At 49.9% G+C, this 20,852-nt stretch overlaps 1 protein-coding gene and 1 long non-coding RNA gene across 3 annotated transcripts in view; one reads left to right on the top strand and one right to left on the bottom strand.

The window, feature by feature from the left end:
• The first annotated feature begins 113 nt into the window (after positions 1-113).
• On the top strand, positions 114-4,870 carry LOC150051253 (uncharacterized). Its single transcript, XR_016538307.1, has 6 exons — positions 114-348; positions 992-1,051; positions 1,138-1,190; positions 2,834-2,963; positions 3,558-3,684; positions 4,704-4,870. It is a non-coding gene; the product is annotated as an uncharacterized LOC150051253 (long non-coding RNA).
• A 789-nt stretch (positions 4,871-5,659) lies between these two features.
• Dbf4b (DBF4B-CDC7 kinase regulatory subunit) overlaps positions 5,660-20,852 on the bottom strand; it is a 22,781-nt gene continuing 7,588 nt past the window's right edge. For both annotated transcript variants that reach the window (XM_090350078.1, XM_090350077.1), the window contains exons 5-14: positions 19,977-20,162; positions 19,212-19,262; positions 18,034-18,097; positions 16,598-16,674; positions 14,605-14,641; positions 12,889-12,934; positions 10,805-10,921; positions 8,635-8,743; positions 8,364-8,488; positions 5,660-7,705 (exon numbers count right to left, since the gene is read on the bottom strand). In XM_090350078.1, the coding sequence (XP_090206204.1) occupies positions 6,802-7,705; positions 8,364-8,488; positions 8,635-8,743; positions 10,805-10,921; positions 12,889-12,934; positions 14,605-14,641; positions 16,598-16,674; positions 18,034-18,097; positions 19,212-19,262; positions 19,977-20,162 (1,716 nt within the window). In that variant the 3' untranslated portion in view covers positions 5,660-6,801. The remainder of the gene's footprint in view (positions 7,706-8,363; positions 8,489-8,634; positions 8,744-10,804; positions 10,922-12,888; positions 12,935-14,604; positions 14,642-16,597; positions 16,675-18,033; positions 18,098-19,211; positions 19,263-19,976; positions 20,163-20,852) is intronic.

The raw sequence follows: 20,852 nt of genomic DNA, 5'->3' as shown, positions 1-20,852 counted from the left end.
GGGGCCCTCGGCAGGTGCGCGGCGGCGACGCACGCCCGTCCGGGTCCCGCCAGCCTCCTTGACCACCCTTGCTCGAGGATCTGCGAGGATCCGTAGATGCCTACTGGGAGGGAGGCTGGGGGCCGAGGGTCCCCACTCCCAGGGGACTCGGTCTGGGCGACAGCCCGGCTGAGAACCGGCTGCTGGGCTGTTCGCGCCCAGGGGGTTGCACCCAGTCCTGCCTGGAGCCCTTGCCGACCTGAGGCTTGGAGGATGTGGTATGAATGAGGGACACTGGGGACTGGGGCTCTTCTGGGCTCGGGGGACCTGTCCAGCACCAGCGCATCCAAGGCCATTGCAGTCCTCCAGGTACCGGTGCGCCAGACCCTCTTTCCAGACAAAGATGTCCCTGCCACCAGGAGGGCTTCAAGGGACTGTCACCTCAACCACCAGGAGAGTCTGGCCCTCCCTCCCCTCTGAGAGCCCCTTCGAGTCCCTCGAGTGGGACATCCCAACCCTTCCTCCAGGTCGTTTACATCCGGTTAACCCAGGGCATGTCCCAACCTTACACCTGGGGGAGCCTCCGCCAGGCCTCTCTGTTTAGACCAGGCTACCTTTGTCTTTAGAATACTAGACCTTCCAACACTCCCCCAATTATATCCCCAAGCCCAGCTGCCCCGCCTGCGTCCTTAACTCAGTTCTTAGTCTTCTGGGGGCAAGATGAATGAATCCCATACCAGATCTTTGACTTCTGCTGACATCCCAGGAGCCAGTACCTTAGATGGGGGTGTGGGGGGCGGCAAGAGGCCCATGCTGAAGTCCCCTTGACTGAAGTATTTTTATATTAACATTGGTGGAGCAGAGTGTGTGGGAAGAGGCAGGGAACCCCTTCCTAGGTAGTTTTCTTCTTTCCCAGGACCTCTGCTGGGGATGGGGGAGCTGCCTCTGGCTTGTGACAGCCTCACTCCTCCCGATGCCCCCTCTTCCCCCCCCCCCCCCCGCTCTATTTTAGGCCCAGAAGAGGTGAGAAGGCCATTTCCCAGGAGGTGCTGACATCAATGCTGGGAACAAGGTGACTCTCCCCCTCCCCCCAACCACCTGCCACTCCAGCCCCAGATGCTCAGGCAAGGCTGAGCAAATTCCTCCTTTCCTCTGTAGATATCTTGAAAATCTTCCTCCATGATAAGGAAACTTCCAGGACTGCAGGCCTGGTAAGTCTTTGTCCAGGCAAAGACAGTAGAGCCTAGTGGGAGGAAGGGCGGGGTAGAGATGTGCTCCCATTTTACAGATGGGAAAGAGGTTCTCAGTCTCACAGCTGCTTAGTGAGAAGTTGGGGCTCCCAACCATCAGGGCCCCATTCCTCCCTGGCTTCCGCTGGCTCCTCACCCAGCAAGTCATTTGTCACCCCAGACACCAGGAGAACTGGTCTGCCCACCATCATGCCTCTCCACGTACCAAGGAACATGGGTGAGCCCTGAGCAGATAGATGTGCTTCCATGCTGGGCCCGGGCTTGCTTTACAGTGGAGAGCCCCGGAGTCACCCCATGGCCCAAAACACAGTAAGCCTGAATATGACTTTTGAATCTGTGATGGAGGCAGACTCCTATCCTACCACATGCGCTACTGTCCTTTGCTTCCCCTTGGGGAGACTGTCCTGTTCTCTTGACTTGTCCAGTGCTGGTGGCACTCCAGCCAGCTGCATTTGGGGCCCCAATCATTTGGGTTGTCCATCTCCAACAGCTTTTCTTCCTGGGTCCCTCATTTGGCAAGGACCCAGCTGGATATCATGACTCTTCCTGGACCATCCCCCTTTCCCAGCCCCACAGGTTCTGCCTCTCTGTCCCATACTGGTTCAGCTCTGCTATAAGGTACTTGGCCAAGCAGGAAGCTGCTCCTCTCCTGCCTCCCTGCTTAGTTAGGTCAAGAATTGTCTATCAGTGGGGGATTTGACAAGAATAGGGGGCCTGGTGTGGGTGGCTCCTGCCTGTAAACCTAGCTACTTGGGAAGTTGAGGTCTGAGGATTATGGTTTGAAGCCAGCCCCAGCAAGAAAATTTGTGAAACTATGTCCAATTAACCACCAAAAAGCCAGAAGTGGAACTGTGGCTCAAGTGGTAGAGCACTAGTTTTGAGCAACAAAAGAAAACAAGTTGCACACAGTGGCTAGCGCCTATAATCCTAGCTACTTGGAGGCTGAGATCTGAGGATCCTGGTTCAAAGCCAACCTGGGCACTAAAGTCCAGTGAGACTTTTTGGCCAGTCCTGGCGACTGAACTCAAGGCCTGCGCACTGTCCTTGAGCTTTCCTCAAGGTTAGTGTTCTACCACTTGAGCCACAGAACCAGTTCTGGCCTTTTCTATGTATGTGGTACCGAGAAATTGAACCCGGTCTTTGTGCATGCTAGGCAAGCACTCTACCACTAGGCCAAACTCCCGGCCTCCAGTGAGACTCTTATCTCCAATTAACCACCAGAAAACTGAAAGTAGCACTGTGGCTCAAGGGGTAGGGCGGTACCCTTCAGCTGAAGAGCTCAGGGACAGTGCCCAGGCCCAGAGTCCCATGATCTACAATAGCAACAAAACAACAAAAAACACCTCAGGGACAGTGGTTAGGCCCTGAGTTCAAGCCCCAGGTGGGGGAAAAATAGGGAACATCTCCCTTATTAGACTAGTCCCAAAGGCTGTCTCCCCGCTGGATTGGCACAGAGGCTGTAATTTCCCCTTAGAGTCCTCCATACCAGGTTCCCACTCCAACTCCACACTGGTAGCCAGCTTTGGTCTCTGCCTATCACTTCTGGCTTCCGGGGTTACCTTTGCTGTGCTGTCCTCTTCTGAGGCTCTGGTCTCCACCTACAGCCTCCCCCGACCACCAGGAGGCCCATGGACCTTTTCTCCCAGCAGTTTCCTCCCATTAATTCTTCAAATTTTCCTGCAAAAGGGCCAAGGTGGGCTGATGCGGGGCCCAGCCTTATCTCCACAACTGCAGGTAAGAGAGGGGTATAATGGCTGTTCTAAGTCTTGTGCACTTAGAACAGGGCACAGTGCTAAAGGACTAGCCCCCCAGTCTGGTCCAGCACCTAACACCCTTTGTAACCTGGAAACCTTGGTACAGATCTCTACCGGGTGATGCAGAGCTGCCTGGTGACATGGGAAGAGGTGGAGGCAGGGGGTGTGTCTCAGCAATTAAGACAGGCTTCCAGGTGCAGGCCTAGGGCAAAGGACTCTGTCCTCACTGGAGCCGCCTGCAGCTCCCCCAACTCTCAGTCCCGCCCTGGGAGGGCTGGATGCACATGAGATACCAGGTTACCAGACACACAGGCCCAAGGGCCTCGAGAGACACCGACGTTGTCAGGCCCCCAAGGTCCTGCTGCCTGCTCACCTGGAGCCTGGGGGGCCCTCGGATGAAGTGTCAGTCACAGAGGACATTCAAAGGTGGGAGATTCATAGAAATAAACTCAATGTAAGGGTCCAGGAGGGAGAACATAAATCTGAGGGGGGAGGGGGGGCAATGTTTCCTGAGACCTGCCAAATTCTGTGCCAAATACAGCATATGTATCTAATTACTGTTACTTTCTACCAGGGCAAATCCATTCACTATCCACACCTTCCTGACTCAGAAAACCAAGCTTCAGGAATTTAAGAGCTCAGGGTTAGGCAGCAGAATATGGACTTGAACTGAAGAGGAGATGGCAGGCCAAAATGTACAGGTGGGAAGGGAAGCTGGACTTGAAACGCTTGACAGGAAGTTGGTTACTGGCGGAGAAACCCAAGGACAGAGGAAAAGGGAAACCAGGGTCTCCTTCTGAGGATTCCTTCAGACTGCCTGTGCGACAGCTGCACGGGACAGGATAGGATGAAGATTTGGAGGTCATGGTGGGGTGTGTGTGTGTATGATGGAGGAGTGGCTTTGAAATCATCTCCACACTACTCATTCAAGACTTGGGGCAGTAAGGGAGATGTTCTCAGGTTACAGTACCACTGTGGGGGTGGTGAGCACTGCCCAGCGCTTGTGATAAGTTTATTTATTTTAAATGGTGATCCTGAGGCTTGAACTCAGGGAATGGGCAGTGTCCTAAGCTTTTGTCTCAAGGTTAGTGCTCTACCACTTGAGCCACAGTTCCACTTCGGGGTCTTTTGGTGTTTATCTAGGGATAAGAAGCTCATGGAAGCCAGCCAGAGCACTCAAAGGGAAGGGGTGATATTGTCCAAAAAGAAATACACTCTTTACCTGACTTATATAACCAACTCTCTGCACATCATCACCTTTATAGTATCTATTTTTAAAAAATGGAAGTAGAGCTGTGACACAGCACTAGCATTGAGCAAAAGACCTCAGGGTCAGCACCCAAGCAGAGTTCAAGTCCCATGACCAAACACAAACAAAGGGTTTCATGGCCTTTTCTGTCTGGACAGGCTTTCATCTGTGATCATCAGCTCTTAACCTTCTAGTAGGGTTACAGGTATGAGCCACCAGCACCTGGCAGATTAGTTTAGGAGAGCTCCAGTTCATACCTGCAGAAGTGAAGGGACCCGTGCGGGGAGGGGAGAACCAGGGTCCAGACATAGGTCTGGGGGGAGCAGTTAGGGCTGGAGGACTTTTCTGGGGCTGAGCTGACTTGGGTCCTGTCATGTAAATAGATGAGTGGGTAAGTTTGGGGGGAAGACATGGGACTGCTGGGGCTGGGGTTTTCAAGGAGAAAAGTCTCATTTGGTCATTTGGCAGTAGCTGATGACCGTGAATGGACAGGCAGGGTGGAATGCTGAAGAAGGGTTAAAGGAAGGTTGGAGCAGTGGCAGAGCTGCTCTGAGAAGGAGCCCAAGAGGAAGCACCTTCTTCAAGCTGTTGAACCAACTTAGGTATCTTCCAGGGTGAAAGAGTATCAAGCTTTTTTGCAAAGGTGAGCTGTGGAGTCTGAGAAGGAAATTGAAGGGTGGCTGGGCAGGCCCAGGCCTGGCAGTCCTTCCCAGAAGGATATTGCTCCTTTGAAAGAAATCAAAGGGCAGAATGTAGGGGGCTGAAAACCAAATGGTGCAGTGCCTATAGAGCAAGGGCAAGTTAACTTCAAGTTTCAAGAGTCCTCAGGTCCATGAGCCACAGAGGGCCCTGCCAACTCGTGTCAGGCGACACTCATTTGTCCTGATCAGGTGTCAGGTATTTGAGGGTTCCCCACGAATGTAAATCTACAGCACAGAAGCTAGAATAGACAAATGACCTCAGCAGCAGATGTCAAAGGTCACAATCTTTGAGATGGGGCAGCGGCGTGGCAGGGCTGTGCTCTGTGATGGAGAGATGGCATGAGAACTTGGTTTCATGGACTCCAGAGGGTGGAGCAGGTGAAGGTGCTACTGAGGTATAAGGAAGGGTGAAACTTCCAGGAAACAAGCTTGTCCACATGTCACAAAAGGAGGGAGGTTCTCAATAGGGCCCCAAAGTAAGCCAGTGCCCATGGCTGGAGAATGACTGGGAGAGGGGGTGGGGCCTGGAACAGAAATGCCTGGTAGGTGGAGTGTTCTTGGCATGGTTGACCGGCATGCCCTCTGTAGGCGACAAGACTGGCAAGATGAGGCAGGGCAGATTCCCTCACTCCTGGGGCTACCCATAGGAGGGTGGTGACACTGGCAGGGCCCTCACTTCTGCCTTGGGTCACAGAAGGGCAGACTGGAGACCAACACATTGCCCATCTCTTTTCTATTTATTATTAACTAATATATTTACATTTCCTGAATCAAGATTAATTGTGAAATTTAACAGGAATGGCATAAAAAGGCCAAAAGGGGCCTCTAAGGAGGGCTGTGTACACAGATGCTCTATTTCCAAACTAACAACTCAGGTCCTCACCCGCAGCTAGGCCCCCCTCCTTCCTCCTAAAGGAGACAGAATAGCACCAGGCTTCCGGCAGCTTCAACATTTAAAGAGACAAACACACAACGAAGGCAGAGAAGGGTGAGGAGAACCGCAGTACAAATTATGATTTAAAAAAAAAAAAACCAAAAAAAACAAAAACAAAGTGGCCAAAGAATCGATAGCAAACCCATTTCTGTTTTCAGATTAATGGCTTGGCAGAAAGAAATGGGGGGAGGTCCTTAGGGAAGGAGGGAGGGAAGAGGGCGATGTAGAAGTTGGCAGGTGAGACACTAACCCTGGGACAGCAGAACCCAGGGGGGCAGCAGAGCAGAGCTGAGAGGGTCTCTAGGGGGGGCTCTGGCCACATCCTGGAGGGGGAGAGGGAGGTCAGTGCTGGGCCTCAGCTAAGTGCGTGGGGGAGGGAGCATGTAAGTGCTGCAGCCTGAGCCCCTCCTCTGCGTCATATGTTCCTGAGGAACCGTGTGAGCGTGGGGGGCTGGGGGAGGGGACACACAGGCAGTTCAGAAAGCAGGAGAGACCACATGCTTGTGGAAAAGGAGGCGAGGCTAGGGTGGGGGTGGGGAATAACGAACCCTAGGTACTGCAAAGAGGCAAATGCCTGGGGGTTCAGGGCAGGAGGCTGGACCTCTCCTGCCTCTTTGTGGTTCCTCCCTATGCCAACTTTGCCTCTTTCTTGGCGTGGGCAGATGGCTCTGGCTGGGCAAGCCCACGGCAGACTGACTGCCTGGTTAGGATCTGGTTGGAGGCAGGGAGAGGAGAGGGCAGCCTCTGGCTCTGACTCTTGGTCCTATCCAAAGACCTGTTGGGCAGGAGACCTAGCCCAGTGGGTCTACAGAGCCCAGCTGCTTCCTTGTACCTCAAAGGCTGGGTGCAGGCTCCTTCTGCTTTCCCTGAGCAGCCCTGGCCAGGAGGTACACTGAGTCTATCTATAGCTCTGTACTTGGAAGCACCCAGGGAGTCACAGGACCAGCTCTCTGCTAGCACTGGGTGAGGGCTCAGGCTGCAGGACAGAAAGACAGGCCATGTGAAGAGGCTGGGAGGCCCAGAGCCATGGGGGGCAGCAGGTTCTTTCAGGCAGAGGGTGGGGGAATGAGGGAGCGCAGCTTTCTGAAGGATCTCCTGCCACAGAGAACCGGTAGACTGGTGGCTGGCCTGGGGCTGCGGGGAAGAGGGGGAACCCATCTGTCTGTTGGGGAGCAGGGCTAGGAGCAAGAGCTGCACACTCAGAATCCTCAGATTCTGGGAGCCATTCTCTTCTAGGCCAGAGAGGCTGTGAAGTCGAGAGTTCTACCTGTCTGTCTGAGGGCTGCCATGGGAACAAGAAGTCTGAGAGGGAAAATGAGAGAAAATCCCTGCCATTACTGGTCATGGCACTATAGGGGTAGAGGGCTCTTGGGATAAAAAATGAGGCTCGTGGCCAGGAGGCCCCTGGTCTCTTCTTGGAACTGCCACTTGGAAACTGAATCTTCCGCTTCTTGGCATTGCCACTTGGGAATTGAATCTTCCACTTGTGGCCAGCAAGTGTCTGATTTGGGCCAGAGGAAAGGTTCATAAAATCAGATCTGGTTAGAAGGCAATGGGGAATAGGGGTTGGGGAATGTGTCCCTGGGGGGGTCACAAACACACCAACTGCCCCTACCAGCTCCTGGCAGCTTGCTACAGATCTGGGTACCTCGCCAGTCCCTGTGGTTTCTGCTGGTTCCTTTGTACTATCCACTGTCCTATCCTGCTCTGCAGTCCATGGAGTTTGTCCACCATGTTCTGTACTCATCCCGGGAGATGCTGTCCTGGGCTGACAGGGCTGCCTTGGGAGTGGAGTCTCAGGACAGGTGTTACCATTAGAAGCCGGGGAAGCTGATTGCCTGTGGAGAGGAAAACATCCAGTGAGCTGCAGCCAGAGCAGGCAACAAGATGTGAGTTCTCTGGGTTGGGACTAAGGATAGGCAGAGCAGCCTGCGTGATCCTACCCCTGTAGGCTTGGCATGGTAGGAGAGATGTCTGCTCTGGGCCTGATGCTGGGGGAGTAGCAAACACTGTGTGCAGCTCTCTTGGCTCTGCTGCTTGTGGTCAGGGCTGGCCAGAGGAACTGGATAGTCTATTCCACTCAGTGACTTCAAGGAGGTTACAGAAGCACAGAGCTGGCTCTCCAAGATCTGCAGTGGTGGGAATCTGGGCAGTAAGGGTGGCCATACTCTTTAGTAGGAGCACTTGCTGAACAACAAGGGTAACGGCGTGCAAATGGCCCTGAAATCCCTACCAAGCCCTTGCTACACCATCCTTCTAGAAAAGGAGAAAAGCTTGCTTGTCAGCTATCTGGGAAGGACCTAGGTCCTAGCTGGCCACAACTGCTCATTCTGTATATCAATGGTCACCGCTAAAACAAAGTAGACAGAGGATGGTGGGAAGAAAGAGAAAAATGCTTGCGACTGGTTCCTGCTGCGCTTACGTCAGGATTTCTTCCCACGTGGACAGGGTTACAGAAGGCAGTGTGTCTGCCTATGTGTGAGCCAAGGTGCCCACCTGGGGAGGATGGCCTGGGAGGAGACGTCTGCAAAGCTGTGGCTGAGCTGGGCGATGATCCGATCAACTTCTGCATATGGATGGGCTTCTTGGGCAAAGCTCTGGTGCCGGGCGCTCTGCAGATGCTACCCCAGGACAAGAGGAGGTATGAGGCGTTAAACAAGGCTGGGTGAGAGAAACAGAGCTCCCAAACTGGCCTTGGAGACACTCATCCTTGACTGGCCAGGCTCTCTCCAGTCTGAGGAGAGGCTGTCTAGAAGGGCCTGTTTACCTCATGGAGCTCCACAAAGGTCTCCTTGCAGCACTCGCAGTATCCCTTCTTCCTCCTAGGCAAGGTGTGTGCAACTGATCGCAGGCTTGGCCCTGGGTCCCTGAGTTCTCTGGGGAAGAGAGTGGAGGCACTGGTCACACCTGTGGCACTACAGGGGAGGAGCTACTGCTTGGGGTGTGGTGCTCACACCAGGAAGAGGACCAGGGTGATCAAGGAGCCAGGCAGGCCTACCCTACACTTGGTTTCACACATCCAAGGGTGGCAGAAGAGGCAAGGAAGAGGAGGTCATCGCAGCTTCCCTGTGTCCCTGAGGCTTGGGCACTTTCCCTGAGCTCTTCAGCTCAAGGCTACCGCCCTACCCTTGAGCCAAACCCTCCTTCCCATTTTCTAGAGGTTAAATGGAGATAAGAGTCTCAGGTCCTTTTGTGCCTGGGCTGGCTTTGAACCTGGATCCTCAGATCCAACCTCCTGAGTAGCTATGATTACAGTAAGGCATGAGCCACCTTTTGCTCCTGGCTCAGCTTCTTCTTTTTTTTCTTTTTTTTTTGCCAGTCCTGGGCTTGAGCTCAGGGCCTGAGCACTGTCCTTGGACTTTCTCAAGGCTAGAGCTCTACCACTTGAGCCTCAGCACCACTTCCGACTTTTTTCTATATATGTGGTACTGAGGAATCGAACCCGGGTCTTCATGCATGCTAGGCAAGCACTTTAACCACTAGGCCAAACTCCCGGCCCTTTTTTTTTTTTTTTTTTTTGCCAGTCCTGGGCTTGAGCTCAGGGCCTGAGCACTGTCCTTGGACTTTCTCAAGGCTAGAGCTCTACCACTTGAGCCTTAGCACCATTTCTGGCTTTTTTCTGCGTATGTGGTACCGAGGAATCGAACCCGGGTCTTCATGCATGCTAGGCAAGCACTTTAACCACTAGGCCAAACTCCCAGCCCCTGGCTCAGCTTCTTGAGTAGTTAAGATTATAGGCACACATGCACACACTCACATGTATACACACTGCGCACATTCTACATTCCACCTGGGCCAGACCCTTGCCCAGGCTCCTCACAGGCAGACCCACAGATACCCCGCTTCCTTATTTCCCTTTTTATAGCCTCTCAGCTCTTCTGCAATTCCAAGGCTATCCCAGGACTAGCTCCCCTGCCATCCTCATGCCCAGGTCACCTCGTAATGGGCTTTCCCTGGTATCTACTGATTCATCTAGAAAGGAATGGGACATCTGGGAATTATCCTCGGCTCATTTCCTTGTTCTCCACTCTAATTCACTACATTCTTCCTCCATTCTCCCAGTCATTATTCCTGGCCTTCATCTGCTGATGGCCAGGCTTTCTCCATGGCTCCGGTAGTTCTGAGACTGAGTCTTCCCTATTCTCCTGTGCTGGTCCACTGAAATGTTCAGAAGTCAGCAAGGACCAAGTATGGTGGCACGCATCTACAATCTTAGCACTCAGGAGGCAGAGAGATCATAAATTTGAGGTCAGCCTGGTCTACCTAGTAAGACCTTATCTCCAAAAAAAGGAAAGGGGAGGAAGGGGAGAAGAAGGGATAGAGGAGGGAAGAAAGGAAGGAGGGAATGAAAGGAAGGAAAGAAGGAAGAAGAGGGGAATGGAGAAGGGGGGAAGGAAGAGGGAGGGAGGAAGACAGTCAGGCAGACTGGCTGAGCTGAATTCCTTCTCTATTTTGGTTAAGAGGTTCAGATTCTCAAATACTGAGTAAACTTACCTACAAGTCACCATGGCCATATAATGGCAGTGAGCTCCTCCAGCCCCCTGTCCCTTCTTTATTCCTCAGCCTCTACTGGAAAATGAATCTGGGAGCTTGTAACAATGCAACAACTAGTGATTCATCATCAGAGATGCTGACTTACAGGGGTGAGCTAAAGCCCAGACATTTCTTTTCGCTGGGTGGGAGCCTGCATTCTTGAGCTCTAGGGCACTCTCATGATGGTGGTCTTACAGCTCTGAGCCCTCTGGACACTTAAGTCAAATTCTCCAAATAAAATGGTTGAATTCTCCTAGTGTCTCTCTTCTCTGGGCTAAGTTTCAAAAAAGATTTTGCCAAAGGAGCAAACAGATGGCCATTCCCAAATCTGACCAGCAGGCCCCTGAGGGGGAGGACTTTGGCCTGTAACCCGTTCTTGGTCATTAGGAATTAGAAAGGCTTACCTGGAATGGTGCAAACTGCTGGGGGTTGTCAGAGTCTTGAAAGGACTTGCAGCTTTGGGTCCCAAAAAAGAAACTTCGGGAAAGGATTTAAACTGACGGTGGAAAGGACGAAACTTCCTGAAACAAAAGAAAACTTGGACTTTGACTACAGGGGGCAAGGGAGAAGATGGGAAAGGAACTAGGCCAACTCTAGAATCTCAACCTAGACAGAAGTTCTCAGGCAGAATGTTTATCAGCCTTTTTCAGTTAAACTAATACTATTAATGATGCTCTCCCTGTCTACTTTTCAATAGATTTATATGCGCTACCTTCAGCATCCTGTAAGTGCCCTCTGGCAAGTGGTTAGCTAGGGTTACAGGCATGGGCCACTGGTGCCTGGCTTCCAGACCTACTTTTGCTCTTCATCTCTTGAGCCTACAACTGTTAGGTCTCTAGCTGGACAGAAACTTAGTGGAAGACCGTAAACTAGAGCACTGCGCGTTTCCCATCCTGTATAGGGAAGCATCTCTGCACAAGGCTAATCCCTGGTACTACTTGAGGGGATTCCCCATCCCTGCGCCAGTGGAGGAATATTCTCAGTAATGAGGAGAGCCACAGTGAAGGATCTAGATGGCCGGCCTTGTCTTGAGTAGTTCTGGCAATCTGCCTGAAGTTTCAAACACATAAGAGACTTCCAGAGCCTGATAAATGCGTACTCAGCAAACCCTGCTGACTGAGGCCACTGCCAGGCCTGGCACACATGGTGGGTGTGGTGCCCACAGTCTGGGGATATAGGGAAGGCCAAAGATCCCTGGCAACAAGGTGAGCCCTGGGGTCCCAGGCAGGAACTGCCAAATGAGTCTTCTTAAAATTTTAAGGGGAGAAGGATGTCCATAACTCTAGTATCCCTCTTCCTCTTTAATGTTGTGTTTCTGCTTAGGATTGAAACTTCTTATTGGTCAGGTTAACGGACTTAGAAGAGTTACTGTTTCAGAACAGCTCATGAAAACGTGGTTAAGAAAATTCAGCTCCTTTGAATTTCCTCTCTGGCCCATTAGCATACACAAGCCATGTGCCTCACCGTGTGCACTGCAGCCTCTCAGCTGTCGTTATCTAGCTATGAAGAATTAGTGCTCCCTCCATTGGGAAGGAACAGAGCACCTCACCTTCCAGTTCTTTCCACTAACTTTGGACAATATAGACAACTCGACTGTCCACAGGAACTCAGAAGGAAAGTAAGGCCTCCTGAGAGGATGAACAGGCTGCAAACTCCAGGGCTGGACTTTGAGGTGCCCTGCCTGAGGAGGAAGGACAGAAAGCTCTGGTTCTAGTAGCCTCTGTCGGGCACACAAGAATCTATTTCCTTTTATTTTTGTGTTTTGAAACCACTAAACATCAACACGGACTTGTGATGTGGTAGTTACTGCAGAATCAGTGATAGCCAAGGTGGCTGCTAAGACCCAGCAGGTTAACGCCATTGTGTGGCCCTCCTGCTCTGGGTAAGAAGGGGGCATAACAGTGAACAGAGAACAGAGTGAAGGGAACACGTGGCAGGTTCCTAGCTTTGGACTGCAGCTGGCTAGCGAGGTCCACAGTCCCTTACTATCTCAGACCTTGGCTTCCCTCACAAGGCAGATGAGACTCTCGGCATGTTCTTTTCGCCCAATGCTGGCCTAAGATAACATGTTCCTGAAAAGGACTTTCAAGGCAAAGCAGAGGACTTCCTACAAGTAAAGGTAGCCTGACAAGGGGACTCCCAGTATTATACCCCACACCCACATGTTAGCCAGGAGGATGCCTTAGATTGTGCTAGTGTTGTGACTGGACCAGAGTCAGTAATGATTCAAAAATTGTCAGAACAGAGAAAGGTAACAGCCTTTTCTGGATGGGACAGCACAGGATTCTAAGAGGAGAGTCACAAATCAAAGTAACTCACACACAGGATCATTAACCTCTAACTTATCTCTAAGAGGAGTACTGACTGCATGATTCCACCCTGGGTCTGCCCCTGGTCTGCATGGGCCTTTTCCTCGACAGTGCTCCCCGAGTACCTCCCTCTACTGTGCAGGCCTGGTGGGGTGAACGGAGATGCAAGCTTCACTTACCGGCTCACATCTTCGATTTTGAGGAATGGTGACTTTAGTCTGGCCACTGCAAGAGGAAGAACGCATACATTAGCAATCAGACCCAGCATAGGGCCTGGTTCCTCTGAAGGAAATGCTCTGAGAAGCAAGGCTCCGCCAAAGCCCAGAAACCAATGCTCTTTTCATTTGGCAGGGTGAGTCACCCTTCCCACATCCTTAGCTGGAACCCAAGGGAGACAGAGTCACACCCTCTGGGGAGAAAAGGCTATAGGCTTGCCTTCCCTCCTCAGGAAACAGGACTCTCTGCATGTAGATTCTGGAGCCTGTCAACCACCTATGGATGCCACCACCATTCAAAATCTGGCTGGCAGAGAAACCTAGGTTCTGCCGGTCTTGCTAAAAGCTGGCTGAGGTTCCACCAAGTCCCAGGCTCCTTGGTGTCTCAGACTCCTGAAGTACATGAGAACGTTCCCTGGGTGGAATTCTCCCAAAGACTCTAGGGTTGGGGCTACAGGAGAGAGGAAGGATAGGTAGAGTGTTTAGTGCTGGGGGCTGATGCCTGTAATGTCAGCTACTCTAGAGGATGAGATCTGAGGATTAACAGTTTGAAGCCAGCCTGGATAGTGAAGCTCTGAGGTCTTTATCTCCAGTTAACTAGACCAAAAAAAGCCACAAGTGGAGTTGAAGAAGTGATAGTGACAACCTGGGAGTGAAAAACTCAGGCAAGAGCACAGAGCTACCGAGTTCAAGCCCCAGTACAAACGGTGTTTTGTGGTCTGAGTAGCAGGACAAAAAAGTATCCTAGGAGAAATCTGGTTGCTGAAATAAAATACGGCAAAGGGGTGCTGAGGAGACAAATCTCGACTCAATTAAAAGACATCATCCCTTACCAACTATTCATACGATTTACAAAATTTCTTAGGCTAAGGACCTCTTCTATTGTTTCACTGTGACCAGTTGTCAAAGGCACAGCAGACAGGTTGGGAACTGGGCAGAACCCACAGGCAGCCACTGATTTCCCAAAGAGGCTGCTACCTCAGTCCCAACTCCACGGGAACCATGGTAGCACCCAAGCAAAATGCAGCCTCTTCTCGGGTAGCAGCTCCTGTTAATTACCTTTTGGGGACAATTTCTTGTCTTTCTAATTAACTAAGACAGTGATTAAAATCAATTCCCCTACAGACTTCCCTGAATTTCCAGCATGAGGTAGTGCCAAGTAACTTTTCTTAGATCCTTCTTGGGCAGGAATAAATGCCACTTAAAGAGCAGCTCTGGGAGAAACATCCAGGGGGAAGAAACTCCCCTGCTGTCCAAGAGGAACTGGGAGACTGAGTCCATCAATCTGCCTGTTTGTCAGTTTCAGGGAGTTTGGCATTTCTGAAAACGGTAGGCAGCTGTCAAACTGCCCACCCCAAACTGCTACTGAGTCAGAAGGAAAGGGACCGTGAACTTCTATTGATGCCCAAGAACAGCCAGAGGACACAGGAGCCAAGGCACCTGCATGGTGTCCTGGCTCTTGAGGAGAAGCCCAACCCGGCAGCTCTGCGCTGGTACTTGGATGGACTTCTCTCACCCCAGAGATCTGAGGCACAGGCCTTAGAAACATGAGGGGGCAACACAAGCTGGACTTGCTTCCTGCCACAGAAAAGCGAGCAGATGCTGCCTCAGAGGGAGTCATGGGGAAGTGTTTATAGAGGGAGGGACTGCAATTAGATGAAGAGAAGCTTCCACACTGACCTTTCCGTGCTCTTGACTCCACTCCTGGACGTGTTCCCTAAATGGAAAGGGAAAATAGGTTACGGATGTGAGAGAGCCACAGGGGTCGAAGAACTGGGCCTGGGAGGCCCAGGTGCTCTGATTCTGTCCCACTTTGCTTCCTGCTGCTGGAAGGTCTATAAAACTAGACTCTCGGAGCTGGGCACTGATGGCTCACACCTATAATCCTAGCTACTCAGGAGGCTGAGATCTGAAGATCATGGGTAATAGCCAGCCCAGACAGATCAACCTGTGAAACTCCAATTAACCAGAAAAAAAGCCAGAACTGAAGGTGTAGCTCAAGTGGTAGAGTGTCACAAAAAAGCCTCCTAAGTAGTTAGGATTGCAGGCATGAGCTACTGGTACACGGCTGTCACAGCGGCCTTTCCATGTCACTTTACAGGATGAGGGTGAGGAAAATGGATATTTGCTTCCCAGTGCTCATTTTGTGGACCCTAGCAGTATGGGTTAAAACCAATATTTAAGACAAGGTCAAATAAAGCTGTCATAAAAAACTGAATAGGTTAAAATAAAAAGCAGCCCAAGAACTGGGGTGGGGGCAGGATGGGAAAGCCGACAGATCTATAGCTGCTTGTGCATCTGGGCCCAAGGCAACTCAAATACCTACTACATGGGTTCCTAAGGGAAAGCTCAGTATAAATGCTGTGTATTTACTTGATGGAACCAGGGTCTCACACATGCAAGCCAGGAACTTTTCCTGAGCTAAATCCTCAGCCCCAAATGGGAGGATTTTTAAAAAATATTTGCCTGTATGTGTGTGGAGTTCTAGGATATGTGGGAATATGTTCACACTGTTTATGCTGGGAATGGAGGTTGGAGGCTGGAGGCTGGGGGACATAGGTTGGAAGAATAAGTCTTGATTGTAAACCTTTCTGAATTTTGAATACAAATCTATTCATTAGCAGCAACCTTAGTGCATGGATTGGAGATGTGGAGAAGGGGTTGTTAGAATCTGAGCATGTCAGCCACTTTGGATGACTTTGTTCCTCCTACTAGTCCTATTCCTGGTTGTAGAGCCTAGGTGGGATCTGCAGCTTCAAAAGTACGTCTAGGCTCTTTGGATATGGCATGTGCAGCTTTAACCCCAGCTAGAACGAAAAGTCAGTAAGGATTTGGAAGGTGACAGCTACATGATGCTACTCCTCTCCCTCCCCCATGCAATCTGTAGGTTCATTTAGCAGGCCAAGAGCTGTCCCCAGAATGGCAGGCTGGACACAGGTCATGAGCATTTGCACAGTTAATTAGGCCAGGCCCACCCACAGGCAGCCCCTGGCCTGCACTTCAGTAAATCACAGAGAAGAGAATAGAAAGGGCCATGCAGAGCTGTGTGCATTAAAAATAAAGGAAGAAGTAGGCGCCAGTGGCTCACCTCTTAAATCCTAGCTATTCAGGAGGCTGAGATCTGAGGATTAAGATTTGAAGGCAGCCTGGGCAAGAATGTCTGTGAGACCCCTGTTTCCAATTAACCAGCAAAAGCTGGAAGTGGTAGTGTAGCTCAAGTGGCAGAAGGCCACAGCAAAAAAAAAATCAATCAAGCACACAAGGCTGGGGCCGAGAGTTTGGCCTAGTGGTAGAGTGCACGAAGACCCAGGTTCGATTCCTTGGTGCCACATGCATAGAAAAGCCAGAAGGGATACTGTGGCTCAGGTGGTAGAGTGACAGCCTTGAGGAAAGCCCAAGAACGTGCTCAGGCCCCGAGATCAATCCTAGGACTGGCAAAAAAAAAAAAAAAAGGTAAAGCCCTGAGTTCAAGTTCCAGGACTGGCGGGTGCACAAGTTGCTGTGTCTATCCCACTCTGCCTCCTGCAGTTGAAATGTCTGCAGAATTACAATGCTCAGGCCATAGTTTTCCAGAATGATTAGGAAATAATGATTTGGGTGGGTCACAGACTAACCAATATGTCATAGACTTCACCAACGGCCATGAGCGCCCTGTGGTGTAGGGACGACTTACTTCTGGCTTCTTTGGTTCTTGTTTCTTTCCACGTGAAGAACTACCAAGAGACAGCTGCCGCACGTGCATCATCATCTCTGTGGAGAACAGAGGGCAGTGACAAGTCTTTCACAGTCCCTTTTTCTGGGCTCCAGGACTAAACTTGTCACCTAGCTTAGCTTACTGGATGTCATCAGCTTTGCCTGCCACCTTGTGGCACCTCCTGACATTAAGAAGGTTCCTGCTTTTTTCTAGCACTGAATACAATTCAGTTTTGGGTGGAGGTGATGTACAGCTCACCAAGGTTGGTACAATAAACACACCTGCAGGGGAAGGGTGGCTTCTGATAGATACTGAGCAGGCTAGCAGGCCAGAGCTTCTCTAGCACATAGGCAGTGAAAGAAGTCTGATCAAATCAGAGGACTGATGTTCCAATGAGGAATCATCACATACGAGATCACACAACTTCCTAGATGGATGCAGGATGCAGTGATGCAGTAGCATCCAAGTTTTGTGGGTCATGGGGCTTGAACTCATCCTGGTCACTGTCCCTGAGCTCTTCAGCTCAAGGCTACCACCCTACCCTTGAGCCAAGCCCCACTTACCCTTTTCTAGAGGTTAATTGGAGATAAGAGTCTCAGGTCCTATTGTGCCTGGTCTGGCTTTGAACCTTGATCTTCAGATCTCAGCCTCCAGAGTAGCTAGGATTACAGGTGTGAGCCACCAAGCCACTAAGTCAGGTAATTCTTAGCAATGCTTAAATATCTGGTGAGTGGATTTTAGGATTACAGCTTTATTTTAAAAACATCACCATCAGCCGGGAGTTTAGCCTAGTGGTAGAGTGCTTGCCTAGCATGCACGAAGACCCGGGTTTGATTCCTCAGTATCACATACTTAGAAAAAGCCAGAAGTGGTGCTGAGGCTCAAGTGGTAGAGTGCTAGCCTTGAGAAAAATCCAAGGACAGGGGCCGGGAGTTTGGCCTAGTGGTAGAGTGCTTGCCTAGCATGCACGAAGACCTGGGTTCGATTCCTCGGTACCCCACATACATAGCAAAAAGCCAGAAGTGGTGCTGAGGCTCAAGTGGTAGAGTGCTAGCCTTGAGAAAGTCCAAGGACAGTGTTCAAGCCCTGAGCTCAAAAAAAAAAAAAAAAAAAAAAAAAAAAAATCCAAGGACAGTGCTCAGGCCCTGAGCTTAAGCCCAGGACTGGCAAAAATAAAATAAAATAAAAACATCACCATCATGATCATCACACTGGCTTGAAAGCGGTTCCAGATACTGATGCCACAGCCCCCACTCTGCTACCTGCTACTCTGCTTTTCCACCCTTTTACCTTGTGGAGCAACTGAGAGCTCTGGTTTTGGCTACCACAGCTTATCTGACCACAATCCCCTAAAAGTTGATGTTCCAGGGTGGTCCTGTACTGTCCCCTACAGGCAGTCAAAACGGAAGCAGTACCTTCCACATGCAGAACCTTCACTCCCCAGGAGCGGGCATTGGTCAGGAGGCTGCTGCTGTTCCCCTGAAATGAAAAGAGCAGAGACTCCTCAGGGCAAGAGTGTGACAGGGACGGGTAGAGATTGCTCTGGGAGTCTTGTGAGAGGGATATCTATGGGGTGGCATCCCATACCCTAGGGAAAACACATCCTGTTCTCCACATGGATGGTCCAGGACAGGGGGAGACTTCTGATGTACTCACATATGCTCTGTTCTAGCCATCTTGTGACCGTAAAGGAACATACTTCCAAGAGAGGTGTCAGTCAGCAGGGCCTCTTTGAGAGCTGACAGCACACAGCAAATATTCACAATAAACACTAGCAATGATTGTCAGCACCCAGCAGGAAGCTAGGCCACCTCAGTCCAGCAGTATCTCCCTCATTCATTCCAGCCAAGATACTCATTGTTTGTTTATTTATGGACATGAAGTCATGCTATGTTGCCCAGGCTGGCCTTGAACCTCAAATTCTTGGGGCTAGTAATCTTCCAGCTTCAGCCATCTAGGAAGCGTAAATTGCAGACATGGGCCACTGTACCTGGCTGTACACATCTTAATTCTGCTTTAACCATTCTTCTCACATGATCACCTGAGAGCTTTCTCTTGCCATTTAATTTTAATGGCCCTTGGATCTCATAAAAGAGATAAGCAGCTACTTATGGAAGATGTACAAAGTCTAGCTTACGTGTGTCCTGTATCCCACCACAGTTCTCTTGTTAAGCTCTGGAGTGGAGTTGATTGTGGCTTTTAATACTCAATCCTTAGCTGGCTCTGGATAATTTACTAAGCTTCTCTAAGCTTCTACTCCCTCATTTGTAAAAAGGAACTAATAGTGCTATTAAGATCTCAGAGTATGGCTTTTGAGTTAGTTCTTGAAAAGTATTTGGGAAGGCAGGCTAAATCTTCCCTGTGCTAGAAACATCCAACCATTACCCCCTTATCATCCTTATTTTTTGCCACATTGAAAAAAATATATTCTTTCAAGCTGTAACTTCTTATAAGTTTTTAAATTGTGATAAGAGGTGTTTTTTTGGTCCTTTGCAAGTGCATGCTTTTATTGGCATTAATTACTTTTACACAATTGTGTGACCTTCACCACTATCTGTTTCCATCCATTTAGCCCTGCCTTGCCCTAGCTCACCTGATTTTTGATGGCCTTCTGCAATAGCTCCTTCCCTCTACTCAAAGGCACCTGCCACAAAGAGAAGAGCAATGAGACAGAACACAAAATATGCACAGATGTTCATACATGAGCTGATAAGAGTATCTTAGGTCACAGTTCTCAGAAAGCTAGGAGAAAGAGCTGAGACTACACACAAATGATAATCCCTGAAGAAGTAAAGGCACAACTACACATATAAGATCAAGTCTCCTAGAGGTGGCTGCAGCCTGGACAGGTGGGACCTCGATAAAGGACACTCTCAACTCAACCAAGCTCATACAATCACAAACACCCCAAGACTTCTCTTTAAGAGTCGCTGGTCTCAAATGCAGGTGCTCATGCCTTTAATCCTAAGCAGGAGACTGAGATCTAAGGATCATGGTTTGAAGCCAGCAAGGACAGGAAAAGTCCATAAGACTCTTAATCTCCAATTAACCAACAAAAACCTGGAAAAGAAGCTGTGGCTTAAGTGAAAGTGCACTAGCCATAAGCAAAAAAGCTAAGGGGCGTGTCCAGCTCTTGAATTCAAGCCCCATGACAGGAACAACTACAAAGGACATACACTATAGAAGGAATCATGACGGTTGCACACTGATGAGGTGTTTAGATCCACAGATATGGTAAGTATCTTGTTTCTGAATTCAAATAAGATTCAACAAAACCCAGAGATTTCCCAAAAGGGCTCACCAAAGCCTTCTTCCTTCATTTACAGAACACAACTCTAATCCCATGTGAGGTGCTTACCAAGTCTACAGGTTTCTGTGAAGGCCTGGCCTGGCAGCCTTCTGAATTGGCCACTGAGGCTGTTTCCACACTGATCTCACTGGAGCTGAGGCAGCCTGTGTGGCTTGTGCCACTGCTCTCTGCTTTTGCTTCTCTGCGGCTGGACACAATGTAACTTACTTCTTTGCTCAGAAAACCCTCAATTACCTGAAACCAGATCATAGACATGGCTGAAAATCAAAAAGCAGATGTGGAATTGTCAATACCAAGAAGTTGAGAAAGCAAATCTTGGCTGCCATAAGTTTCAAAAATCAATGTCTTTAAATAGACTAAAGTGCAATTCTGTACCAAATCCCTAAGAAGACACTATCTGAAATACAATAGCATATATATATATATATATATATATATATATATATATGACAGGTTTTGTCTCCAGGAACTGCTGCTTTTGACCCAGCAGCAGCAGGAGACATGGTTTGAGTTCTTTGACGATCTGCACTGCACAGGGAAGAAACACATGAAAGGGGTGAGATAGGCTAAAGAACAGCTTAGTTAGGACAGTTCTTTGTAAGACATACCAGGATGTCCAACACTGGACTTGTAATCTGGATCACAATAAATATGTATTTTAAAAGGAGCCTAAAACAATAATGCAACAAAAAAAAACCTGGTGGGCCGGGCACTGGTGGCTCACGCCTATAATCCTAGCTACTCAGGAGGCTGAGATCTGAGGATTGAGGTTCAAAGCCAGCCCGGGCACAAGAAAATCCATGAGGCTCTTATCTCCAATTAACCACCAGAAAATTGGAAGCAGTGTTGTGGTTCAAATGGTAAGAGTGTGACCCTTGAGTTGAAGAGCTCAGGGATATTGTGCAGGCCCAGAGTTCAAGTCCC

Source organism: Megascapheus bottae, chromosome 17, assembly GCF_031878675.1.
Source record: "Megascapheus bottae isolate mThoBot1 chromosome 17, mThoBot2.hap1, whole genome shotgun sequence".
Classification (NCBI taxonomy): Eukaryota; Metazoa; Chordata; class Mammalia; order Rodentia; family Geomyidae; genus Megascapheus; species Megascapheus bottae.
This window is presented reverse-complemented; position numbering and strand designations above follow the sequence as displayed.